This window comes from Lachnellula hyalina (genome assembly GCF_007821495.1).
Source record: "Lachnellula hyalina strain CBS 185.66 chromosome Unknown contig00163, whole genome shotgun sequence".
NCBI lineage: Eukaryota > Fungi > Ascomycota > Leotiomycetes > Helotiales > Lachnaceae > Lachnellula > Lachnellula hyalina.
Genome location: NW_022157277.1, coordinates 26,720 through 49,093, shown reverse-complemented (window position 1 = coordinate 49,093; position 22,374 = coordinate 26,720). Strand labels below are relative to the sequence as shown.

Here is a 22,374-nt window from a genome sequence, read left to right as displayed (position 1 = left end):
CTAAATATGCAGGACGAAAATGAATAATCACACACAGCATAGTGGACCTACATCATGGTACTCATGATAGGCTACATAATGAAGTTTTCTAAATCCTCTATACGGGTATGCAATAAGCCACGGCTTTTCCAACATACAATCGCGACGCACCTTCAAATGCTTCCCAACAGACCAACAGTACCCCGATCCAGGTCGTACTGTACATTGTACCAAAAACTCGCCTCCTGAAAAGCGCCTGCTCCTAAAGATACGCCATGTGTCAATTTAAGCATACATGCAGATAAACATTACTCCATACTCATCGAATGTGTTCTCGCCAAAATTCAGAATGCATGCAGAAATCATGGCTCATCAAACATTCCCGCCACACCTTCTAGGCTCGGGCTTGGCTGTCTGTTCTCTGGCGCTGTGGGTCGCTCTTTCATGAACTCTTGCTGCATCTTGCTACGTTCTTTACGCACCGTCGAGGCGGATTTGCTGATACGGCCTTGCTCGCTGATGCTTACCCCTTTCAAATCGCGCAGCAGGTCGAGGACAAGGGCTCGTTGCTGGCGTTGCTGCACACCTTGGCGATTCACGTAGTCGATACACTTATCCACGGACTTTTCCTGGATACCTGGGAGGCTGAGCAATATTTGTTTTGGTGTGTTCGTGGCTGGGGAGTAGTAGATCAAGATAGCTGCTATGACTTGCGCAAGATCCTTTTGCAGGTCGACGAAGTAGTGCTCGTTTAAGGACGAGATGCAAGCCTTGAGGACTTCGGTGCTGATGAACTCGCGGATCGAGGAGGAGAGTGGATTCTCGTTAGAAGCGGCTGCAAATTCTGGGATGATGGAACGGTAGACCCGCAGTACTACCCCGCAGCATCGGCCATCGCGCATACGGATTGCATGGGCCAGAAAAAGGAGAAGAGGCTCAAGGATCGTGGAATTTGTAAGGCAAAACTTCCGCATTGATGGGTAAGCTGAGGCGGGGTTGGCTTCATTGACGTAAGTCGACGCATCTTTTGCGGTACCAACGGCAGCTTGAGGATCTGTAACATATGAGCACATATTATATAGGAAGTGAGTGGATATGCTTACTGGTGCGGGCCGGATCGAGTAAGCTCCCAATCATCATGACCGCTGCATGAGTTAGTTGACGAAGTATACTCTCCTCCTTCATCTCCTCAGTCAAATTATCGCTCTCAGTCTGGGCTAATTGCTTATGAGCAAGCTTCTCCCACTCGGAGCTGATTTTTGCATCCATCTGAGTAAAACAAGTGGCCAAAATTGGAGGGACGAAATGATGGCGAACCTCCACGGGGCAGTCGTCAACTAACAGTCGGACTACGCTCAGTAGCGCAATCAGTTGATGCGATGACAGATTATCGGCATCAGCGAAAAGAGCATGTGCAAGAGGTCCCGGAAGTTCGCTAAAGCCGTAGAAATCGACATCTAACCGGCTCATGCACCAAAGAATAGAGTAACAGGCCTCTCGAACTGTACGGACAGATCCACGAATCGACGACGCAAAGCCTTCCATAGTTGACCTAGTACCAGTTACGCGAGCATAAAAGTCGTCTTTGGTTCCTTCCGAGATACCGGCTTGCCAAAAGCGATCAGTCAATATGCGGCCCACCATTCCTCTCATTTCAGGAGGGAGCCCCGCCCAGTTGGATGGATTGTGGAAAGAATGCGCATGGCTAAAATGTAAGTAAACGTTTCGAATCGTGGATTGAATGGGACAAACCTCAGGAATTTAAGCAGGTCAGGAAGAATGACGGGCAAAGCATCGCGCCAAAGTGTACATGATACTTTATAAGCCGGCGAGTCTTTCTCAATTTTTTCCGTTGAACAGGCTAGGAAACTCTTCGTAGTCCTTAAGGGAAGTGCCTGCCGGAAAATAACGTCAGTCAAGGGATGCGCAAGAAATTATTGTACTTGCCTTTAATCGTTCTTCCAGTTCTGCTTGCAGCGCTTGTCCTTCAGCATCAAGCTTGTACAATCCCCACTCTTGAATTTCATGTACCCGGCGTGACACCAGATATTCGCGGACTTTGCTGAGACCTAGAAGGTCGCAAAACCCGCCGAAAGATGAGAGCGCTTCGTCCATTTCGGGATTCTGCCATAATTGCTGAACAGGGCCGATGAAAGCGTGGAGCTTCTGTAGGCGAATGTCCGAGTCAATGTTCGTAGCACGATGAATGATGGTGAATAAGAATGTCTGATACGAAATCTGTTTTTTCGTATCAAGCCTGCCGGAAGCAATGATCTCGTTAACCTTGATCTCAAGCTGATCATAGACATCCAAGAGATGATTCGGCATTTTGCTAGCTAAACGCTGCAGTTCAGACGTGCAATCCGCCTGTAATTCCTTCACAGCTTCGCTGTACGAAGCATGTTCGCTGTTTTCAGTAGGCTGGCTCATTAATATATGCTCAAGCACTTTGAGCATGAATCCAACTTTCTTATCAAGAGCCGTTGTAGAAAAAGCAACTGCCAGCACCAGCACTCGTTTCCGAATGATTGGGTCCTGTGCCCCTATGTTAGCACGAGTTTGCAAAACAAGAACTTAAACAAACCTCAAAGTGCATTTCGAGTAGTCGCTCACACCATGCTTCAAGATAGTTCTCAATAGCTACACGTTCTTGATCCTAGGAAAGGTTAATACAAAGCCAGCTAAGTAGAAGGGAGAGAGTTTAGTACGTCTTGTTGCAATTTTGAGCCATGCACTGATCGCCACTTCATGTATCCCTTCAAAGCTGCCTCGACAACAGTGAAATGTGCGTCTATCATCAAGACAGGCATAGAATGCTTGGAGTAATTTTCGACTGAATAGACAATTAGCAGCAACGGACACGTACGGTGCGGCAAGTAGTCAAACCTGAAAATCGAGGACGGCCATCATAGAGATGTTGCAGGGAGTGATCAACCTGACTCAATATGTGATAAATAGCCTCAGATTGTTTTTGACGAACAATGGCCTCAATAATCGAGGTGCTGTAACGTCTATAGTTCCCGAGGAAAGCGTGTCTCTCAGGCTGTGTGTCAATGTCTTCTAATAAAAAGACCAGAGATGCTTCCTCCGAGTCTTCTGGCAGGTGTTCGTACCGGATTAATCTTGAGCTGCAAAGTTCAAGGAGAGGTGCAATTAGTGGGGTGAGAGTGGGAGATTCGCCAAGGGTATTAGAACGCAGTAATCGAGTCCAGGTAACGAGGATGGGTATCGAAACGACGAGGCTTTGGCTTTGGGCAATAGCAAGAAAAAGATTTAATAAATTAGGAAGATCACAGTCTTCTGGTATGGATGAGAGCTTCTGTTCAATGAAACTTCCGAGATTAGACATCATCTATCGTCAAGTTAGCATATTGTACGGAGAAGGTATCAAGTCACTCGAACCTCAGAAAACTTCTTAGAAAACAGGTATTTCTCATCATCGATATCCTGGCAGTCGACAATGGACCATTGGTATAGTTTGCGTAAAAGATCAACTGTTTGGCTTGTGTACATAGGGCATACGAGGGACAAGAACTCCTCATCCGAGAAAGGCATTCTGCAGTACAGGGCATGAAGTGCTTCAACAGAGGCCTGATAAAAATTAGTACGGGTTTGCAGGAATCGCGGATCTATAGATGATTTACCAACTGGACTGGCACGCTAGATGCAGCAAGACTTTTGCACATATGCCCGACGCAAGAAGCACTTGCAATTGCTCGTGGTATTGCCCATGGCATGACAGATTTGTAAACTGCCAACGTCTTAACAGCACAGCTTTGATACTGCGGGTTATGAAAGAGGTCTGCGTCTAAGCACTGGTTGAGCAATTCGCCCATCCGCACCAGCCAACCCTCTTCCCCATATCTAACTGATATACCAATCTGGCGATGTGGAAATGCTTCAGCTAGAACAATGGCAGGGGTGAAAATCTCAACGCAAGCTTTGCTTAAAGCTCCCTCACGCATAGCAGCGACCGTATCTTCCCCATTGAAAACCTCATCTGAGAGCGTTTCGAGGACGAAGAGGACAAATTCCTTGTGCACAACAGAGCCAGGTAGGTTCCAGAGCCGCACGAGAAGCTCATCCATATCAGTCCAGTCCGCAGCCCAGCTTCTCTTTGCGATGTCCACCCATAACTGCGCAGTCTTGTTTCGCAGATACAAAGGGTCCTCCGGGGAAATATTCTGCGAGAGTTGCAGAACCCATTCCCTCAGTGTAGTCGCCTGCTCCACCGAGTATTCCGCCCACTTGTGTCTGATCGCATGCTCGAGGAGGGAGAGGGCGTAGTGGCGGACGACAGGCTGCTGGCTTTTGTCGGATGCCAGTGTAAAGCCATGGTATGGTGCTTCATCGTTGGCTTTTAAATCTTCGAGGAACAAAGAGGCTTGCCGACGTGATTCATTGGAGGCATGGCCATGTACAATATTGAGAGCTTCGTGGATTTGAGGCAGTAAGCTTGTGTTCCCGTTCAGCTGTACGCTCGTGTCCGCCCCAGTTGTACTATGCCCATTCGTGGAGCCGTTCATGATGCTAAATTCGGGCTACTATTGAGCACACAGGAAGGCTCCTCCGCAGATGCCAATATTGTTGACTTGGGCTGTATTCAAAATAGTCATCCAGCTGTAGGTATGTAACCTACCTAGGTAGTTTGAAGGCGGGCGCCTGATCCTTAGATCGCTGAAGAACTCGGGAGAGTAAGAAGAATCTAGAGGGCTTCTTCCATGAGAGGAAGACTGGAGTATTATGAGACAATCCTTAAATAGCAAAGGCAATCTGTGTATGTTGTTCGTAGAAGAAGGTGGTTGTGGATTTCTCCCGTACTTAGAAAGTTATCTTTGTCTCAAGCTCAAGGCTGAAGTCGCGAAGCTTTTCGCGTGCAAGGCTAGCCAGTGGAATTCAAGAACAAGCCCGAGGCCCCTAGAAGGAGTTTGAGAACATCACACTAATGTAGCGGCATGCATGCGCTACATAATTGAATCATATATGAGGTTTGTCAGTCTAATAATGACTTCTAAACAGTTCTATTTCCATTTTTATTTGCACTGAACGTTTAGATTCAAAGGTTCAAAAATTTAGTATGCAATACCACATTTTTGTAGCCTCACTGATCCAAGACGGTGCAGATGATATTAGAGATAAAAGCCTTACATGAAAGATGAGTGGTAAAGGCGAGCGAGTTATAATCTTTGATTAGTTTGGACTACGACATGTAGAACTACCTAGTGGTAGTTCTATTGAAATGTCGCATGCCTTAAGTAGGTAGGTATGTTTGAGGCTCTAAGGTAGGCGCTTTTAGCCTTGCGATTTATCAATTCCTAACATTAAGCTCGGTTTATACGCTTTGTAAATTGATATATCCATCTAAACAAGCACTGTACAGCTAAGCTATTTACAGACTCGGATGACCACAAGTCATCTAATCCTGCAATGAACGTCATCCTAGCTGCCATAACAAAATCGCAATGCTCAATGCGCCGGTAGAATGCAAAGTCGTCGTCTCGTATCATGTTCATTTTTTACATGACGCTGCATTTAGTTTGCTGGCATTGGTCCAGATAACCTTCTTCTTCTTCCTTGCCTAGCCTCATGTTCTGTCTTTGTACACCTTTGACTCTAATTGAGTGCTCGCCGTCCATATGCCACCACCTGAGCGTTTGAATGAAGCCACCATCTGAATCATCTGTGCTGATGGTCCACTTGCCCCCTGTAACCTCAACTTCGCACTGGTCTTTGGGGAAATGAAATTCTGGTAAGAATATCTCGGTCGGATGATCCTCAGCACTAGCCTTATGTGCGTGGAGGCGGAGTGTGAATATGCAATTTCGGAGATCGAACCCATGATTGAGGATCTTGCCCACGGTAGAAATCGGAGATGGTCTGACGTATGCTTCGGCCGCACGAAATCCGGGCGCACTGGTAAGCTCTGGCGGTTTGTCCGTAGCTTCTGATGAGATTGAAGGTGTCTTTAACTTGGCCTTTAGATTTCTAGGGTTCACAGTAGACTCATTAGAGAAACCTATCTTCGTACTCGGCCCCTCCAAAGTTGTCGTCGAATCGTTGCTGGGCGTGGGAGGGACTGGAGAGAGTGGAAGTAGCCTGTCATCCACCGAGAAAATAGAGAGATCTTCTCCATTCCATTGATCTCCCAAATGGTGTTTATTCTGGCAGATTTAGCAAATTGTAGCCATGAGTTAGATTTACAAACGTACCTCAGTCATGTATAGCCACAGAGTATATCCTGCCATGGAACTGCCTTCAATGGCATAATGATTTGCGTCCATAGCCCCTGACTGACTCGAGTAATCACCCGTCTTATATGCATATTTATCGTCCATGTCGTAGGGTATTCCAAATTCTGTCAGGATAGTCGGATGATTACCCATGTAATCAAGCCCTTCCTGCACAATGGCCGATAACTGATCCTTGAAACAGTTTCGAATTGCAGTCTCTCCAATCTTGACCGCAAATGCGGGGCTCATGTATCTCCCTCGAAGGACACCAAGAACATCGACATTCCAATACCGATTCCATTTCTTAGTCATGAGTGTCAAACCGTCGTAGTAATGTGGCGCATAAACCATTTTCGGGTCATCATCTGCGGTACCTTTAATGGAAGGAGGAATCTCCAGCACAGGCGGCTGACAGAACAAAATACAATCCTTGTGTTGAGCTCGGATAGTATCTCTGAATTTCCTGTAAAATTCCATGAAATAGATGTTTGTGAACTGCTCATAGTCGAGAACTTCCCCACGAGGATTCTTCTTGAAGTAGTTTTTCTTCAGCAATGTGTCAGTGCTTGGGTCCCAGACTCCATGTTGCGCCCAGACACATTCTCCTAACTTCCATCCAGGGTCCCGTTTGTAACCGTATCTAGAATCATCGTAATCTGCTGGAAGCCAAGCACTTTCCCCTTGAGGATCCACGAGAACCCTTCCAGACTTGTACGGGCCCATCCCTCCAAAATCCCAAGTATCAATTTCGCATACCCTTCCCGAGCCAGTCAACATAGCTTGCCACGCTGTTGGTGACGTACCTTTTTGCAGCTTCTGCTCAGTTGGAATGGTTGAGAGATCGGACCAGCCTACCAAGCCCCGATTAGGCTCATTCATGCTTTCCCAGCCAATAACAACATCATCCTCCAGATCTCCAGCCTCATGTATCCGTTTTGCGAGATGACTGCAGGCATCGAGGTAATGGTCTCTCAAATAATCTTGTATGTTTTTGCCATCGATGATGCATTTGGGAGCGAAGTCTCGTCCAGCAAAGAAGAACGTAAATATCGTTTGGCATGCCAGTCGAGTATAATTTGTTGACCAGATCATCTTGGGGAAGGTTGCAGGGTCAGGGTACGTGTTGTGCACTAATGCAGCCTCCGTAGCTGCGAAGCTTTGGGGGTTCAACCCACAGGCATAGAGAGTCCACATTGGAGCACCGGATCCTCCCGAGAATCTTGACCACTATTTGCACGTCTATTAGCACTATATTTGGGTTGATGGGGAGTTAACTTACCACATCCTGATGAGGATCCATGAATATATAGAACCCATAGTCTTTTGCCAGTCTCAATATCTCGATTGTATGTTGAATCCATTCCTCATCATATACACCTGGCCTTGATGGCTCAATCGCCTCCCACGTAAAGACGTATCTGATGGTATTGTATCCCCACCGCTTCAAACGTGAGAAATGTATATGCGCATCCTCGCGGGGAAATGGACGAGTATGGAAGTTAACATTGTCTCCATCGAAGAAGTCCTCTGGGATGTGGGAGGGTTGGTCCGGGTTGCTTGGGTATTTGGCATCTCCAGCTACGTTGATACCTCGAAGAGTGATCTGTCGTCCGTGGGAGTCTCGGAAGAGACCATCCTCGATTGTAAGTCGCAGGGGCGACATGGTGTTCAAAGAACAGGAACGATGCCCAAAAGTCGAATGTTCTAAGGAGTTGTAAGTCCTTTGTAGCTCTGGACGGGAGATCAATCCCGAGGGAGGTCACCTTGCCAGCACTTCAAGTTCCACCGGGTCGCTGATGTAGCGCAATGGCTCGGTATCAATGACGAGGCGACTGTACGAGGTACTGTATCACAAAGCCTCTGGGGCTCACTTACGGTCGTTTGCTACTGCATAGATGCAATGGTTGCGGGCGCAGATAGCCGGTGAACACAGCAAGCACAGATTCAGACACTATTACCCTCAAAGAATATGGAATATAGAGTAATTGGGTGGTCACTGGTGAAGGTAGATCGCTGTACTCCGTACTGTTGAACGATAACCTGGGGGGGATAGAAAGTCTCGGGAGACCTTCAATGATGCCCCGGCTGACGATTGCAGGGATTCTGCAGCCGTGTCAACGCGCTAAGATCGGAGTAACACCAGTGGAATACAAGACAAGGCTGTACTGTACTGTACGACCTTAAAATAAATTGTCCATCAACACATCCCATGCTCTATTCTGCCTAGGTAGCTAAGGTATGCCAGGTATCAGTCCATCTACTGAGTTATGTCTGGAGCAAAGGCAGCGCTGAAGGCCATTGGCGCCTCCATAAAGGCTCAAAAATACGATGATGCTATTCAAGAGGCCCAAAAATTGCTCGCAACAGACTCCAAAAATTACCAAGCGTGAGTGCACTCCTCTTAAGGAACTCTGGAATTATTGTTGCAAATTTTATTGATTTTTGTAGCACACTTTTCCTCGGATTCGCCCTCAGCAAACAGAACAAGTACTCGGAGGCTGAGAAGGCATACGATGCCGCAACCAAGATCAAGGATTCCGACCCCCAGGCATGGCAAGGGCTCATACAATTGTACGAGAAGCAAGGCAGCGAGGCCATTGGTCGGTATCAAATGGCGGTCTTGAAGCTTGCAGCAATACATGAGACCAAGGACGACAAATACAAATGTCAAGATGTAGTTGACAAATTCCTCGGTTTCGCAAAGAACCAAGGCACACGGCTGCAGTACAAGAAGTCTCAAGAGGTCATACTGCCTGATTCCCCAATATACGGCTACCTAGAAGGACGAGTCCCACATCCTGCGCATACTTACCAGATCATGGCCACGATCACAGAAGTCGAGGAAAGGGACCGCATCAACAAGGATATTGGAGAGCGAAGAACTCGGCTTGGAGCGAAGATCGGACAGGTCACACTGGAAGTCAAAAGGGAAGTCTTGAAAGACAGCGATTTAGAAGACTTGTATGATAAGATCATTGATTGGAGCAATGACGATGAAGTCCGACGCCAGTACGAAGAAAAGCTTCTTCAACGATGTCTCGAAGCTCTTACTGTGCTTCCTCCAGGTCAAGAAAAGACTCAGAAACGTGGCAAGGTCATGAAGTTGGCTAATGACATGGTAATAATTAAGCACCCTTACAAAACGGCATGGGATATAGCACTGGAATGGAAGGATCCCCAGAGCATTCAAGATCTAGATGCAAACATTTTGCGCGAATACTACTGGTTCTTCCCCGCCAGTGGGCTAGGACAAGTTCTGCGAGGGTTCATGAGCTGTGAAATATCTCCGTTTCCAGCACCCCCACCGCCTCCGCAGCAAAGTCGAGCACAAGGAGCTGACACAGTGTCTGATGATAGCGAAGACGATGATGATGGAGGTGGAGTCGCTCTTGATAGTAGTGCATTGAGCGCAGATGAACGTCTACTTTTGATGACGGACGGAATATCAGAATCTGGGAAGTCCATTTTAGCCCATCGCCTAATGGGAGAGTACTATCAGTTTCTGGAAGAGTACGAAAGTGTGGTGGATTTGATGCGCAATGGGCAAAGACTAATTACAGAGGAATCCAATAAAACAGGTATAAAGTTTGATCATTCTTCCGAGTCTTTTACCGCTCTCCTCGGCACAGCACTGGTCTTCTACCAGTCCCCCAAGAACCATCCGGAGGCTAAGACAATATTTGATAGGCTTCTAGCCCAAAATCCAACTTCAACCCCTGCTTTGATTGGTATCGGGTTGATTTACGAAGAAGAGGAGAACTATCCCGCGGCTGTAGATTTCCTCGGTCGTGCTCTCCGGAGGGATGCCAGTAATATTCGTGTCAAGACTGAAGCTGCTTGGGTCAAAGCACTCAGTGGCGACTTTACCCAAGGAAAGGAGGAATTGGAGGATTGTCTGGCGAAGATGGATAGCAAAGATGTTCGATCCAAAGACCTAATTGCTCTGACACAACATCGAATTGGCATATGCCTTTGGAATATTGATCCTTCGAAATCCGCGCGGAAAGACAGGGATGGTGCTTATTCGTATTTTCTTGCAGCTCTAAAAAGCAACCTCAGTTTTGCCCCTGCCTACACCAGCTTAGGGATTTTCTATGCCGATTATTCAAAGGATAAGAAGCGAGCTCGAAAGTGCTTCCAGAAGGCTTTCGAGCTTTCAGCTTCTGAAGTACACGCAGCAGAGCGATTAGCCCGGATATTCGCTGAGCAAGGCGAATGGGAGCTTGTCGAGGTTGTTGCCCAGCGCGTTGTAGGCTCGGGGAAGGTACGGCCCGCGCCAGGCTCGAAAAAGAAAGGCATCAGTTGGCCATTTGCCGCACTCGGGGTGGCAGAACTGAACAAGCAGGATTATGCCAAGAGCATCGTCTCGTTTCAATCCGCACTCCGCACCGCACCGAACGACTATCATTCTTGGGTCGGTCTCGGAGAGAGCTATCATAACTCTGGCCGTTACATTGCGGCTACGAAAGCCTTCCAACATGCAGAAAAGTTTGAGCTTGAAGTTGAGCAGCGGAACTCTGGCGAGACCTGGTTTGCGAAGCACATGCTGGCAAATGTCAAACGAGAACTGGGTGATTATGACGACGCAATTGTAGGATACAAGGCTGTGCGTGCGGAACGTCCTACAGAATTCGGCGTATCAATTGCTCTCATCCAAGCTCTTGTTGATAGTGCTTGGGATGGAATCGACAAAGGTCTCTTTGGATATGCTGCTCAACGCGCTGTCGAGACTATCGATGCAGCTCTTGAGCTTGCTGAAAGTGGCGTGGAGGCTTTCAACCTGTGGAGAGCAGTTGGAGATGCTTGCTCTATCTTTTCATGGGTGCAGAATCGCTTGGAGGATTATCCTCCCCACAAGATCAAGCGCTTGCTACAATTACGAAATCAGAGAGAAGCTTACGAGATCTTTGCCGACGTAGACTTGGTCAGCGTGGGTGTTGTCTTTGCAGACGGACTTTTCCCCAAAGATGAGCAAGATGGGGTTAATCTGACGAGATGCCTGCATGGGGCCATTCTCGCGCATAAAAGAGCAATACATGCGTCCGCTCACGATATCCACGCTCAAGCTGTTGCTTACTATAATCTAGGCTGGGCTGAGTATCGAGCTCATGTCTGCCTCAGCGAAGCTATCAAGAGGAAGTCAACCTCATACCAAAAAGCAGCTGTACGGTGCTTCAAGCGAGCGATAGAGCTGGAAGCGGGCAATTCCGAGTTTTGGAATGCCCTGGGTGTTGTCACAAGTGCACTTAGTCCAAAGGTTGCACAGCACTCGTTCGTCAGAAGCCTCTTTTTGAATGAGCGAAGTGCGCAAGCGTGGACGAATCTTGGGACTCTTTACATCTTGCAGAACGATCTCATGCTCGCAAATGAAGCGTTCACTCGAGCTCAGTCAAGCGACCCTGATTATGCGCACGCCTGGATCGGTCAAGGACTTTTGGCCCTGCTGATAGGTGGTGACACTAAGGAGGCAAATCTCCTCTTCACACATGCGATGGAAATATCCGAATCTTCATCTCTAATCACCAAGATGCAATATTCTCAATCTACGTTTGACCAGATTCTTGCGTCTGCAAATGTCTTGAACATTGTGGATTTGGTGCAGCCATTATTTGCCCTCAATCAGGTACAGTCCATGGCACCTAATGATCTGATGTACGGGCATTTATCCACTCTCTTCTTGGAGCGGATCAATGATGTTTCTACCGCGGAGGCTTCGCTATCAGAAATTTGCTCCATCGTTGAAGCTGATTATGAAGTCACTGAATCACCTGCATCGCTGTCTCGATTTGCGCTAGCCAAAGCAGATCTGGCTCGATCACAATTATCGGCAGGTTCATTTTCTGAGGCCATAGACAGCGGTGAAATGGCATTGCAACTCAGCGCTGAAGATGCTGGAAACGAGCTATCGGCAGAAGCACGCCAGAAATGCAGGCTATCTGCACATCTTACAGTCGGCTTGGCACACTACTATGTTCAGCAACCAGAAACAGCATTGGAGTACTTCCAGCCGGCTCTTGAGGAATCGAACGGAAACCCCGATGCGGTGTGTCTGTTGGCACAAGTTCTTTGGGCTAAGGGAGACGATGAGGCTCGAGGAAAAGCAAGAGATGTTCTCTTTGACTGTGTTGAAAGCCATCCAGACCATGTTCAATCCGTATTGCTTCTCGGCATCATCGCAATACTAGACCAAGACACGGAAAGTCTGGAGGCTGTGTCCTCCACACTCCAGGAACTACGCACCACCGCTTCGATCACGGACCGAGAACAAGCGCAAGTGAGCGAAATCCTTCGTGCGATTGCCGCTTTGTCCGGAACCGATTACCATCAAGCGATGCTTGCTGAGATTCAAACCGATGTGTTTCTTCATCCCAGCCAACCGCATGGTTGGAGCCGCCTGGCTGAGCTGGGAGAAGATGAGTATGCTGCGGATGTGGCGTTGAAGACGGCGATTAAGGCTGTGCCACCGCATGGAGATCTGGATGCTGGGGAATTGGCAAAGGCGTTTGCTGGGACTGGAAAAGTTGGGGATGCACAAAAGGCGGTTATGCTTTCGCCTTGGGGTAAAGATGGTTGGGATGTATTGGGTGGTGCTTTGGCTGCGAGGGAATGGGAAAAGTGAAGCGGATCATAGAGGATGACTGTCCAATGATTTATATTTATGATTGTAATGTATGAAGATTCCCAACAAGTACTACAAATCTGGTTTCCAAGGGCAAGGGTCAAGGTCTACCACTCTCAAGTGAGTCAATTCCCAATGCCCTTCATCGTGTCGCTTGCTCAGAATTCCATCAGGTCCCATGCTCACAGTTCAGAAAAGAAAAGAGCTAATCTGATGCCGCAAGGCAGCGCCTGAACGGGGCCGCTACATGAATGCTGCGAACCACAACGACTTCCATGAAGCTCCGTCACACTCAACCAGAAAATACCTCCCAAAGCAAGTGGCAGCCAACGCCGCAATTATCATCGAAGCCGATTTGTCCCTACCAATGCGAACTGCATCGGTGAAAATGCGCCAATATCTGTCCTTCTAATCGCCTCAACTCAACTCAACTCATACCAGATCTCATGAGGTACTGTACATATAACGTGATAGTATGGGGCTCGTGTCGCTACAGATACTCGCCAGCTATGGGCTCTGGGGTTGAGACGAGCCTGTGTAACGTCTCCAGCCTAGTCTTGAAGTATGCCTTGCGCCAAAAGGCGCCCGACCACTATGAGCTTACGACTAACGTACATGGTTTTCCCTGCTTTTTCCTAGTCTTCTCCTCATCTTCCAAAAAATTTGCAAATCATTTTTCTGCGTACAAGACGGACTCCGCCCTCCGCCTTGTGGCTCACCGAGCCAATACTCGAACACAGCCTGAGAAGTTCTCGGGTGACAGTGACTAGATTTTCCTCCTGATTGCGCGCCTGAGTTTCAAAGTTCGCGTCGAAGTAACGTTCAATTTCAAGCTGAAATTCTGTCTATATGTGGTATATTTCAGAGTAGTTTAATTCCCTCTCAATGCCTAGTTTACATTGAAATAAAAATTTCGTCATCTCTGCCCACCTCCAAGGAGGGATGCCGAATTGCTTGCAATCATGGGGCAGCAGGTTAGGCAAATCAAAAGTTGGGCTGCTATCAACACCCAACAAGTGATGTTGTGCCGGCTTGTCTGATATGGAATCATTTACCGAGAATGCCTCGTGCCACGCAACTGCGGGTGTGGTAAAATTTTCACCGAGGTGACCACTTTTGGCTTTTATACTGGGCTAATATAGACAATGGCCATATCCCTCCTTTGAGTCTATCCAATCTCTTCTCCCGTTGTTCCAAACTCACTTCTCAATTGTCCTTCAATTCCACCCCGATGCCCAACCATCCCAATCAATTTTGTTGGCGGTTGTTTACTGGCTATACCACATAACACGTTGTAATACACACAAGCATTGCATTCCTACCCAGCAAACCATGGCGAGATTTGTTGGGCCCATCTATTCAGGACGAAGCAAGCATTCTGCGGGATCGTCCGCGCGTGGACATGACTGTACGCACTGTGATAGGAAGACCTTCAAACGCAGCAAGGCTGTTGGGGAACCTAAATACTGCGAGAGACGTAAGTTGATGTCCAGAAGACTGACAAGATATCGGTAAGTAACATCAATATAGATCAGTGCGCCATCGTGGACAGCGCAGGGTCCCTATGCCGCCGACCTAAAGAACGCAAAGACTCATATTGCGGGCGTCGTAAGTTGAAACTCGCCACTTTTGGTTCACAGGTGCTGATGATACTGTACAGATTTATGCGAAACATCAGGTTGTGAGGAGCAAAGGATTCCAGATGAGCTTGATAATGCCCACTCTCACTGCTTGAATCGTATGGACCTGTCCCCATCTCTTGAAATTTAGATTGCTTGCTGACTTGTGTGATAGACACTTGTGTTTTCCCCGGCTGTTTGGAAGAAAAAGATCAAGCTTATAGAGAAAATGCTAATCTCGATCTCTGTACCACACGTAAGCCCCCGGATTCAGCACCGATGTCTCATCTTTAGAGTAATCTAACCATGCTCTGATGTCTTAGATTCTAAAGAGTTCTGCGCAACCTCGGAGTGTTATGAGAAGAGAGTTGATACGGGATGTTACTGTTTCGAACGTAAGATCGAAGCCCCCTATGTTCGACCCCCAGCAACTGACTCTGGTAGACAATTGTCGCATAATCGGATGCCACTTCGGAGTTGTCAATGCCAGTCGACAATTCTGCTCTAGACGTGAGTTCAAATGAAAGACCTAAAGCTTTCGGATGCTGATGAACATTCAGATAACTTATGTGAAAACGAGAAATGCAAAAAGGAGAAGAGCAGGGTTGGAAGTCGAGTCCAAAATGTCTGTGAAGATCGTAAGTGATGGCCAATCATAGCAGGGTCGAAGCCGCTTGCTAAACGCAACTAGACTTGCAGTGTAGCATAGAGCTATGCTCAAGAAATTCCTCACCTGGGTCTCCTTACTGCATTTTTCGTGCGTCTCTAATACTCCATGTCTTCATTTTGCAGCACTAATAACAACATTAGATTCATGCAAGTATCAGAATTGTCTCAACAAGGCGAGACTTGATATTGGGAACCCCTTTTGTAAAGCGCGTAAGCCTCATTCCTCCCTTCCTAGCATAATTATGCCTAACCAAATATCGATTCAGACAGATGTGAAAGTTCTGATTGCCGAGCACTGAAGAATCATACGCAGGTGGAAGTCCACGACGTCTCACAGTTGAAGCTTCATAAATTTTGCGATCTGCGTGAGTCTTTCCTTTCCTTAAATGTGCTACTGCTTATGGGACCATTAGACAAATGTAAAGTAAAAGGATGCACAGACGAGAATAAATTAGAAAAGGGATACTGCGAGAAGCGTAAGCGACAACCTAGCCTTCCAAACCCGATTGAAAAGCTGACGAGTCCATAGATTGCTGTATCGAATCGAGCTGTAAGCAGCAAGGAGAGGCAAAGCACAGATGTTTCCCACGTAGGTCATAACCTGCAACTTCATACTCGCCGACGTGGGCTGATCCAGTGCTAGACCACGACGAAAAGATCGCAAAGGACACCAAAAAGTCCTGGAGCGCAGAACACGAAGCAGCGAAAGCCAAGATTCAGGCAGACGAGCAGCGTCGGCATGAACAAGAGAAGACGACGCCACCTCGAGAACATGCAACTACCGCACCATCAAGAACTGGACAACTGGGAGGGAATTATCAGCGATGGAGAGACAATGATGGTTATGGTGAGCCAAGTAGTAATGGCTGGTAAATGAAATCAAACTGACTCTTGGGAAGACTCAGGGGTTGGGAGCTATGGCAGGTACGATAAATTTTGGAACGAAAGGAATGGATTCTGAGCGTACGAGGCTCTTTTGTGCACGATGGGCTTTCCTTCTTCTTCTTCTTCTTCTTCTTCTTATCTTCGTCCTTGTCACTTTAGAAGCTGTAGCTTCTATTGTATCTGTTACCTTCGAACTTGTTTTACTTATATTTTCTTGTAATAATTTCCCATGGGAGGGTCAAATTATGTCGCAGAAGGGAAGGAGGGGCGTCGACAGGTTGTGGACTTTGCATTCCGGCGTAGACTTTAACGGGAGCTGTAGGATCGTACGAAGCTGTTTTGTGGTTAAGAAATAAGCAGACTCTGATGGATCGATCAAAATGTCTTTAGGGAAATTTGAGGATGGCTTGGATTCGGGGATTGATTGCTTAGTACCTGTAACATCATAGAGCTGTGTTGAATGAAATCCCAGAATTCCACGACGGATCATCAATACTACTTTCGAGCAGTCCTTGTTGTTGAAGTCATGTTTTATGAAGAAACTATTGTACGGTTTTCCTATATGGAAAACCCGATAGAACTCTGATACTTGGGAAATACAGCCACAACTCTATCTCGATTGCCCTAAACACAAGCTGGATTTATCCTAAAGTACTGAAGGGCAATCTGGCAGTATAAATCTTTTGAATTTGTTGGCACAACTAATCTAATAGAGGAGATAATGATACAGTTCCTGAGAGGAGATCTCTACTCATCTTTCAACGCCTACCCGGATGCCCATATATCCACACGCTATGTAAATGCCAAAGCTCCACCCATATTCGAACACATCCCACATATCACATCAAATACATCCATTTAATCACACCTTCCATCCTTCCACCCCGTCCGCCACCGTTCCTCCCACTTGGCGCAATCAAACTCCTTCTTCCCCAGCTTCCGATTAACATCATTATGCGCCTCACACATCCACATCCCGAACTCATCCCTACTCTCCGCCCTCACCTTGTTCCGCTCCATAAACACCTGGAAGTCCTCCGCGCAAACCCAGCATGGATAGAGCTTCCCGAATAGCCCGAGGAACTGCTTTACATTGCTCTGGTCGTTCGCCGTGGGAGCTTCGGGATACGTGGCCGTGATCGAGTGTAGTAGGGTCCAGGACGAACGGCCTAGCTCTTCCACGTCTGGCGGACATTCTTTCGGGGGCGCCGAGGGCTTCGTGATGGATTTCCTTTGCGAGGTGAAGTCGGCCAGTGAATTACACGTCCGACACCTTCCAACGATCAGCACCAGGCGAAGATTTCCGAGTTTGCAGAACTCACGGTTTCCCATCTTTCCCTAACACAATTCCCTTCTTTCTTGGGGGTTTGGCATCACCAGCAGATGTGGGAGGAACTGTAGTTGTAGTTGTGCCACCTGAACCACTTTCCTGGTTTTCTTCTGTCATTATTATCTTTCCCAGACAACTTTTATGTGACTGTGTGCAAATCCAAACGCAAATTCAAATGCAAGAAAAAAGAATGTAGATTGTACATATGGTAAAACTTAGTAGTGGAAGCTTTGTAATGCGGTTGAGCCGCGGCCCCCTAGTCGGCGGGGCACTCCGCTCGGAATTTAAACTTCTCTAGCACCAAAGGCTATTGAGCTACTGTATGACGACGAGGAGGATCCCACTGCGATGATGCGACGACGGCGATATGGGTACGACTGAAGGTGCGAAAGAAAAGACATCGGTTCTATTGCTGAAGACCAAATCGATACCAAATGATGGGTACAAGGAGCAATTCGAGTCCACGAAGGAGGGGACACAATTCGAGCCGGTCTTCGTCCCCGTGTTGGAGCATCAACTTTTGGAGGAGGGATTGAAAATTATAAGAGATGCTCTGCGGAACAAGGAGATTAGCAGACAAGCTGCTGCAAAATATGGAGGGTTGATATTTACGTCTCAGCGAGCTGTGGAGGCATTTGCGAAGCTGGTTGAAGAGGGGCAGGGTATTTTATCTACTCTTCCAGGCCCAACAAGTCACTAATGAAATGTATTTCAGATGTCGATAGCTGGCCGCATTTACAAGATATCCCAATATACACAGTAGGACCCGCAACATCTCGAGCTTTACGGTCAATTCCTCAGACCCCTCCCCTCAATATATTCGGTTCCGAGACGGGCAATGGTGAGGCATTGGCACATTATATGATAGATCATTATGGGAAATGGTACCAGGACATGGAAATCAAGCCTCCGCTATTGTTCCTCGTGGGAGAGCAAAGACGGGACATCATACCGAAGACTCTGATGAACCCCACCTTACCCCGCGATCGAAGGATACAAGTCGATGAGCTTGCCGTCTACGGGACCGGCGTGATGGAGTCGTTCGAGAAAGACTTTAGTAAGCTACTGAAAGAGACAGAGAATAAACCCATGAGATGGGTTGTTGTCTTTTCGCCCACTGGGTGTGAGGCTATGCTGCGAGCTTTGGGTATGCTTGACCCAGAGACCGGTAAGGTCAAGGCCGAGCACCAGCGAGACGGAAAGACTCATATTGCAACTATCGGGCCTACGACTAGGGACTTTTTACAAACCACTTTTGACTTCGAGCCAGACGTTTGTGCGGAAAAGCCGAGTCCTGAAGGAGTGGAAGCGGGAATAGAGTCATTTCTGAAGGAAAGAATTTGAAAAGCTTCAAACTTGCTTTTGTTCCAAAGTTCCTTGCGCTTCATACAGAGTGCATGTGCAATAGTCACATTCACTGAAAGTTGTAGAAACATATGACAAAGGTTCAAAAATCGAAGCTCATTCTTAGACTGACCTCCAGGGAACCGGCTACCCCAACGACTGTAAAGATCAGCAGCCTGGTATTGCAAGCTGCAGTGACCACCTTTGAACCATCAAGCTGGAGCTTGCAGTTTCCGAAAGTCGCACTCGTGCTCTTGTCAAATCCGATCACAAAATATATTCCTGTTATACACGATACAGCTGTAAGGAGGCTCTTTATATATCGATCCTTATGTCACATTTCAAAGAACACGAGACATTTGACGTCACTATTGCCATCAAAACATACCTTGGAATATCAAATTAGTCGACGCAACCTTATAAAATGACACTCTCTATTCCCCTTATTTGGTTGGGTACTGCCATGGCTGCAAATACAACTCAACCGTCAGATGAAACGGGCCCAGCACCAGGCAAAAACCACCTTGCGAACAGCAGCAAATATGCCCGAGAACATCTAGCACTGATAATCCTCTTCATTACTGTTGCCATGGGTGCATGGGTTTCCTGGTGGCGTGTGTGGTATCAAGGCGTCGTCAAAAACGCGTCGCCAAGATCGAGAGTGTTTAGGACGTTGACGTTGGGAAGAAGTCAATCACAGGTGTCCATATTCCCTCCTTCCAATCACAGGTATCCCTGTGATTGTGTTTTAACTAGAAGCATGATCCCGTTACGAGAATCCGCCTTCGCCCTGCCGTATAAGTAGACTTGTATTCCCGAATAATACTTTCAAGCAACAAGCTCATCCTACCTACTAAGCGTTACCGAAAGACCCTTTCCCAGCAAGCTCTAGCAGTCAGCAGCATCAACTCACATCGTACACACAACTTTCATTCGGCGAACAAACACACAATGAATACCATTACCAACATCCTCTTCACCCTCCTCGCCTACCTCTCTCTCATCGCCGCTCACCCGTCACATGCCCGCCATTACACGTCCTCTGCACACCTCGCTTCGCGCTCGGTCTTAGGAGAAGACCCCAAGCATTTCTGGATCGGCTTTGGAGTTGGCTGTATCTTTGTGCCGCTCCTCGGACTCATTGGATGGCTTGTGGTTGGGAGACTCAAGAAGGTATGAGTGAGGAACATTAGGGTCTGAAGGACTTGGAAATTTGGGTTCACGATAGTGGTGGGATAGCTTCGGTATACATCTTCATATGGCTTTTTTGAAACTCGTGTTCTTGTTCTTGGTGAGGGTTCTCGTGGGTGCAAGTGCAGACCAAGGCTCGTTGGCCAATTGCCTAGTGAACTCTATTGTTTCTTTGATATTACTTGAATCCAAGCCCGAATCATTAAGCCACAGCAGTGAGTCGATCTCTGTTATTCATTAAGCGTCGTTCTCTCATTCTAGCTATTCACCTTTCCTTTACCCCCCAGTATTCCGAAACTACATTCCTGATTGGAATTGAAGTTGGAAACTCATCAAAAAAATTACCAGCTCTTGCCAACCACCGCAATTATTCTCTCATTAAGGTGTTAAGACGAAGCCTATCAGGAAGGGATGATGGGATATGGCACGGGCACCGACCAGGACAAAAGGAAACAAAAAAAACATACAACAGCAGGTATTCGCTGGTGGTCACCCACCCAACTACTAATCTGCCGATCTAAGGCTTGTGTATGGCAGAGCGGACGGGATGCCCAATGTTCCTTAGTCTATGGTCGTATGTATCAGACCTTTCTGCTCTTTCAAAATATATAGGAGGAGCCTAGAACATGGATTATCAACGCCGGTCCAACCAACACGTCCACGTCGCTCCGAGAAAGCATTATACATCAGCTCTCCTACAATTCCCACTCGGGAATGCCTGCTTCAACCTCGCAAGCAAGCTCATCTGCTGGAATGGACCCATTCCAAAATATGAGTCATACTGTCATTGACAGTTATATCGAGCTCGACAGCTCATGGGTCACTGTCCTGTGTCGAGCCACTCGATTTCAACATTACTGTTTCTCATAAAGACATTCGAAGAAGCCGTTTTGAAACAGAATACTCCGAGATGGTGGCTAAAGCCATGGATGACGATGATGAGGAAGACCATGATGTATTGTGTGAATGGATTGTGGACCCATGCCTTCCATACTTCCGTGAGAATACATCGAACGTCCCCAAAGAAATCACCTTCAAAGATTTTTATTACCCACCGACTCATCATTTGCAGCTGTTGATGTTGGGATCCTCACTTTATCCCAAGGGCACTCGAGATCGCGGGACTATGGATGCTTTCCGTCTGATGATACCGTCCCGAGACCTTCCACCTTTCTCTGAAGTTCCTCGTTCGAAAGCATCGGATCTTCGAATCGTTTCGGATACACAATGGGACGATTATATGTCCGAGATACCTCAAAAAGCTATTCTTAGTGACGGTACTTCCAGGTTCTTCAAGCCTGCGGACGATAAGAAGCAACTCCTCAGAGAAGTCGATATGCATTTGCGTATTCGCCATGCCGGATTACAGGACAAAATCAAAGTAGCCAATCTACACAGCATCGTAGTATCTGACGACGCCAAGATGACGATCGGTCTTCTATTGGACCTCATACCTTCAACCGGCGACTCATTATATAGCCACAAGAACAGCGCGTTAGCTTCCAAGTATCATGCAAGGTGGAAGCAGCAAATTACAGCTACTGTTAAGCAGTTACATTCTCATGGTCTTGTGTGGGGTGACGTTCATCCGGGGAATATTGTCATTGATACTAGCTTTAACGCCTGGGTTGTAGACTTCGGCGGTGGGTCTATTGTGGAGTTGGTTCCGCGCAAGAAAGCAGGAACGAAGGATGGGGACTGGTATGGAGTTGGAAAAATCTTCGATGAATGGATATTCGAGAACAACAAAAAGACTTAGATAATCGCGCAGAGTATACAAGCTAGAAGAAGCGTCGTCCTCTCTCTTTAAAAGTTCTAATGGCCCGGATCCCCTTTTAACGGTTTCATATACCTATGAGCTCTTATGAGTAAGCTTCATTTGGCGGCCCCTACCTCTCTATTATTCTTGACTAGAGTTCATTACCGCACTTCTGACTTCTTTATTTCTTCTGAATTGCCACTCTTCCGACTGTCTAAGTGTCTCGAGTGAAGACTAGGGTTCTTTTGGGAATTCGCAAAGAAACTAGGGTTGGGGATCATTTTCACGAATGAGGGATGAAGAAGGGAGCGGGTGAAGGTGACAAATAGATGCTGAAGAGACATGTCGCCTCGCTTGAAGTCTGAATAGGGATAGAAGTAGCTTCGCTTATTTGGATAATTAAGAAACTGAAAATAGTATGCTGAAATGTGTAAGTCTTACTATGTAGCTAAATCTTAAATATGTTTTAAGTGGAATTAGTAAACTTGAATGCGGAATTTAGTATCTTGAATCCTGAATACAGTTCTGAACTAAGGCTTATGCTAGGTTATACGGTTGAGATAGCCCTCCCCAATTATCCTTGGTCTATGGTCGTATGTGGGAGGTAATCATGTTATTTGAATCTATATTCCATGATTCTGTCTGTCTAATTAATACGCAACCTTTGATTCGACCAGCCACTGGAGTGCTTAGGCCTTGCAAAGAAAGTTGCTTTTTTCTGCCCTCACCTATTTATATCGCAATGGGGG

The 22,374-nt window shown here is 47.0% G+C and overlaps 6 protein-coding genes across 6 annotated transcripts; 3 read left to right on the top strand and 3 right to left on the bottom strand.

Moving 5' to 3' along the window:
* Positions 1-341: 341 nt before the first annotated feature.
* Positions 342-4,505, bottom strand: LHYA1_G007439 (Uncharacterized protein; the record flags this gene model as incomplete). Its single annotated transcript, XM_031152368.1, has 9 exons — positions 342-1,033; positions 1,083-1,684; positions 1,732-1,840; positions 1,923-2,514; positions 2,564-2,635; positions 2,688-2,812; positions 2,866-3,331; positions 3,382-3,570; positions 3,624-4,505. The coding sequence occupies 9 exons, from the start codon at positions 4,503-4,505 to the stop codon at positions 342-344; spliced, it is 3,729 nt and encodes a 1,242-aa protein (XP_031002550.1).
* Positions 4,506-5,495: 990 nt separating this feature from the next.
* On the bottom strand, positions 5,496-7,872 carry YIR007W (putative glycosyl hydrolase; the record flags this gene model as incomplete). Its single annotated transcript, XM_031152367.1, has 3 exons — positions 5,496-6,140; positions 6,189-7,436; positions 7,489-7,872. 3 exons carry the CDS (start codon positions 7,870-7,872, stop codon positions 5,496-5,498), a joined length of 2,277 nt encoding a protein of 758 aa, XP_031002549.1.
* A 604-nt stretch (positions 7,873-8,476) lies between these two features.
* On the top strand, positions 8,477-12,828 carry ski3 (Superkiller protein; the record flags this gene model as incomplete). The annotated part of the gene is made up of 2 exons (XM_031152366.1): positions 8,477-8,595; positions 8,658-12,828. The coding sequence occupies 2 exons, from the start codon at positions 8,477-8,479 to the stop codon at positions 12,826-12,828; spliced, it is 4,290 nt and encodes a 1,429-aa protein (XP_031002548.1).
* Positions 12,829-16,859: 4,031 nt separating this feature from the next.
* Positions 16,860-17,448, bottom strand: ERV1 (Mitochondrial FAD-linked sulfhydryl oxidase; the record flags this gene model as incomplete). Its single annotated transcript, XM_031152365.1, has 2 exons — positions 16,860-17,274; positions 17,324-17,448. 2 exons carry the CDS (start codon positions 17,446-17,448, stop codon positions 16,860-16,862), a joined length of 540 nt encoding a protein of 179 aa, XP_031002547.1.
* Positions 17,449-17,698: 250 nt separating this feature from the next.
* ups1 (Uroporphyrinogen-III synthase) lies at positions 17,699-18,675 on the top strand (the record flags this gene model as incomplete). The annotated part of the gene is made up of 2 exons (XM_031152364.1): positions 17,699-17,993; positions 18,047-18,675. 2 exons carry the CDS (start codon positions 17,699-17,701, stop codon positions 18,673-18,675), a joined length of 924 nt encoding a protein of 307 aa, XP_031002546.1.
* A 951-nt stretch (positions 18,676-19,626) lies between these two features.
* On the top strand, positions 19,627-21,625 carry LHYA1_G007434 (uncharacterized protein; the record flags this gene model as incomplete). The annotated part of the gene is made up of 3 exons (XM_031152363.1): positions 19,627-19,848; positions 19,904-20,081; positions 20,661-21,625. 3 exons carry the CDS (start codon positions 19,627-19,629, stop codon positions 21,623-21,625), a joined length of 1,365 nt encoding a protein of 454 aa, XP_031002545.1.
* Between the last annotated feature and the right edge of the window lie 749 nt (positions 21,626-22,374).